The sequence below is a fragment of the Elephantulus edwardii genome, unplaced genomic scaffold (assembly GCF_000299155.1).
Source record: "Elephantulus edwardii isolate Elephantulus edwardi_28Jun2011 unplaced genomic scaffold, EleEdw1.0 scaffold00196, whole genome shotgun sequence".
Taxonomy (NCBI): domain Eukaryota; kingdom Metazoa; phylum Chordata; class Mammalia; order Macroscelidea; family Macroscelididae; genus Elephantulus; species Elephantulus edwardii.
In genome coordinates this window covers 6,125,115-6,127,170 of record NW_006399946.1, presented here as the reverse complement: position 1 = coordinate 6,127,170, position 2,056 = coordinate 6,125,115, and the positions used below count along the sequence as shown (strand labels likewise).

General features: G+C 40.1%; 1 protein-coding gene across 2 annotated transcripts in view; it reads left to right on the top strand.

Moving 5' to 3' along the window:
* Window positions 1-2,056, top strand: part of CEP76 (centrosomal protein 76kDa) — a 103,325-nt gene that overhangs the window by 37,840 nt on the left and 63,429 nt on the right. For both annotated transcript variants that reach the window (XM_006897018.1, XM_006897019.1), the window contains one exon: window positions 1,487-1,675. In XM_006897018.1, coding sequence (XP_006897080.1) covers window positions 1,487-1,675 — 189 coding nt within the window. The remainder of the gene's footprint in view (window positions 1-1,486; window positions 1,676-2,056) is intronic.

Below are 2,056 nucleotides of genomic sequence, written 5' to 3'. Positions count from 1 at the left end.
CTTCATTCATGGCTCTCACATTCCATGTACCAATCACTAGGGTCTGCTTACAACTGTTCCTCCTCCTTTGTATTTCCATACTTGATAGTTCTATGGAAAAACATGATAGTGAACAGTTTTCAGAGACCTTTATATCTATAATGGTTATGCCACACAAGTGTTAAAATACATTGCTTATTTAGAATGTACAACATTTCCCCCCAGTGGTTTCAGAGCTACTTTTAGTTGACATGGTTAATAAACCATTAGTTTTCTGTGAAACTCAGTTAATCCCACAGTGGAAACAAACTAGAAATGAGTTCTAATCCTTACTGATCAATCAGAAAATGGAAAATATATGAAGATATTTAATACATGTTAACAGATATATAGCTGTGAGTTCAATCCATGGCCGAGTTAATTTGATAGTGTTGTTTGTTGTTATGTGCCATCAAGTCACCTGTGACTCATAGCGACCCTATGTGCAACAGCCCTAAACCCTGCTCTGTCCTGTGCCAGTCTCACTGTCTCCGACACACCTACCCCATTACTCCAGTCACTGAATCAATCCACCTCATAAGAGGGTCTTCCCCTCCTGCACTATCCCTCCACCCTCCCAAGCATGCTGTCATTCTCCAAGGACTGGTCCCTCCTTGCAATATGTCCAAAGTATGTCAGATGAGGCTTCAGAATCCTTGCCTCCAAGGAGCAGCTTGGTTTAACCCTCTCTAGGATGAACCTGTTTGTTTTCTTAGCAGTCCATGGCCTATTCAGTGCTCTTCTCCAGCACCACAGCTCAAAGGCATCAATTCTCCTTCTATCCTCCCTAGTCTTTGTCCAGCATCTCTGATGCATAGCAAGTGATTGCAAAGACCATGGCTTGCACTTAGTCTCCAGAGTGACACCATTGCTCTTCAGTACTCTGGAGAGGTCCCTAACAGCATACTTTCCCATTGTAATACGTCTTTTAATTTCCTGGTTGCTGGTGCCAGAAGTGTTAACTGTGGAGCCAAGCAAACCAAAGCTGTGTACAATCTGAATCTCTTCACCATCCATCACGATGCTGCCAGTCGGCCCAGTGGTGAGAATCTTTGTCTTCTTGATACTGAGCCTCAATCCATATTGAATGCTGCAGTCCTTGACCATCTGCAGCAAGTGCTTCAGGTCCTCCTCAGTTTCAGCAAGCAGGGCTGTGTCAGTACGTGCATATGTGTAAAATGTCTCCAGATTGTTTTATTATACATAAGTAAATTCTGTACAACAAAATAAAAGTATTAAGATAGCTCCCCTTCCCACCCATACACCAGCTCTTAACTGGGTTGGCATAGATCTGAGTTTGAATCCTGGCTGAATTTCAAAGCTACAGCTGTGTTTTCTTCTGAAAAGTAAAAATTATAGTGATACTAATGTGTATTCCAGGAAAAAGAAAAGGGGGTAGACACAGTACTGAGCAACCTGGTGTTGGGTGCCAAGGTAATAAAAAATGGTCTGTTACTATTTCTGCCAGGATGAAAATGGGATAAATAGACCAGTATGTTCCTATGTTAGACCACTTCGAGCTGGCCGTCTTCTAGATACTCCAAGACAAGCAGCAAGATTTGTTAATGTCCTCGGCTATGAAAGAGCCCCTGTTATTGGAGGAGGAGGAAAACAGGAACAGTGGTGCACTCTGCTGGCCTTTCTCTGCAGAAACAAGGTACCACACATGCATAATAGAACTAAATAATACACATCACAGCAGCTTTGAATTAAAAGTATATTTCTAGAAGAGTTAACTTAAGACAACAGTATGCACTTTGCCAACTTGAATAAATTAAAAGCTTTGCTGATTTTTAAACATCTGTCAATATGTTAAAAGCTTAACATTATTTTCTCATTCATGTGCTTTGTTATTTAACATTTTTTGTGCATCGTTTTAGAAATAAAGAAATTAAGACACAGAGGTAAAAATTAACAGAGATGATGGTTTCACTAGAACTATGGTTTTCTAATCCTACTCATGTTAAAATATGCTTGAGTAATACATTTCTAAAAGGGCAGAATTACAGGACAAAATGAATAGAGAAAAAACTCTTTT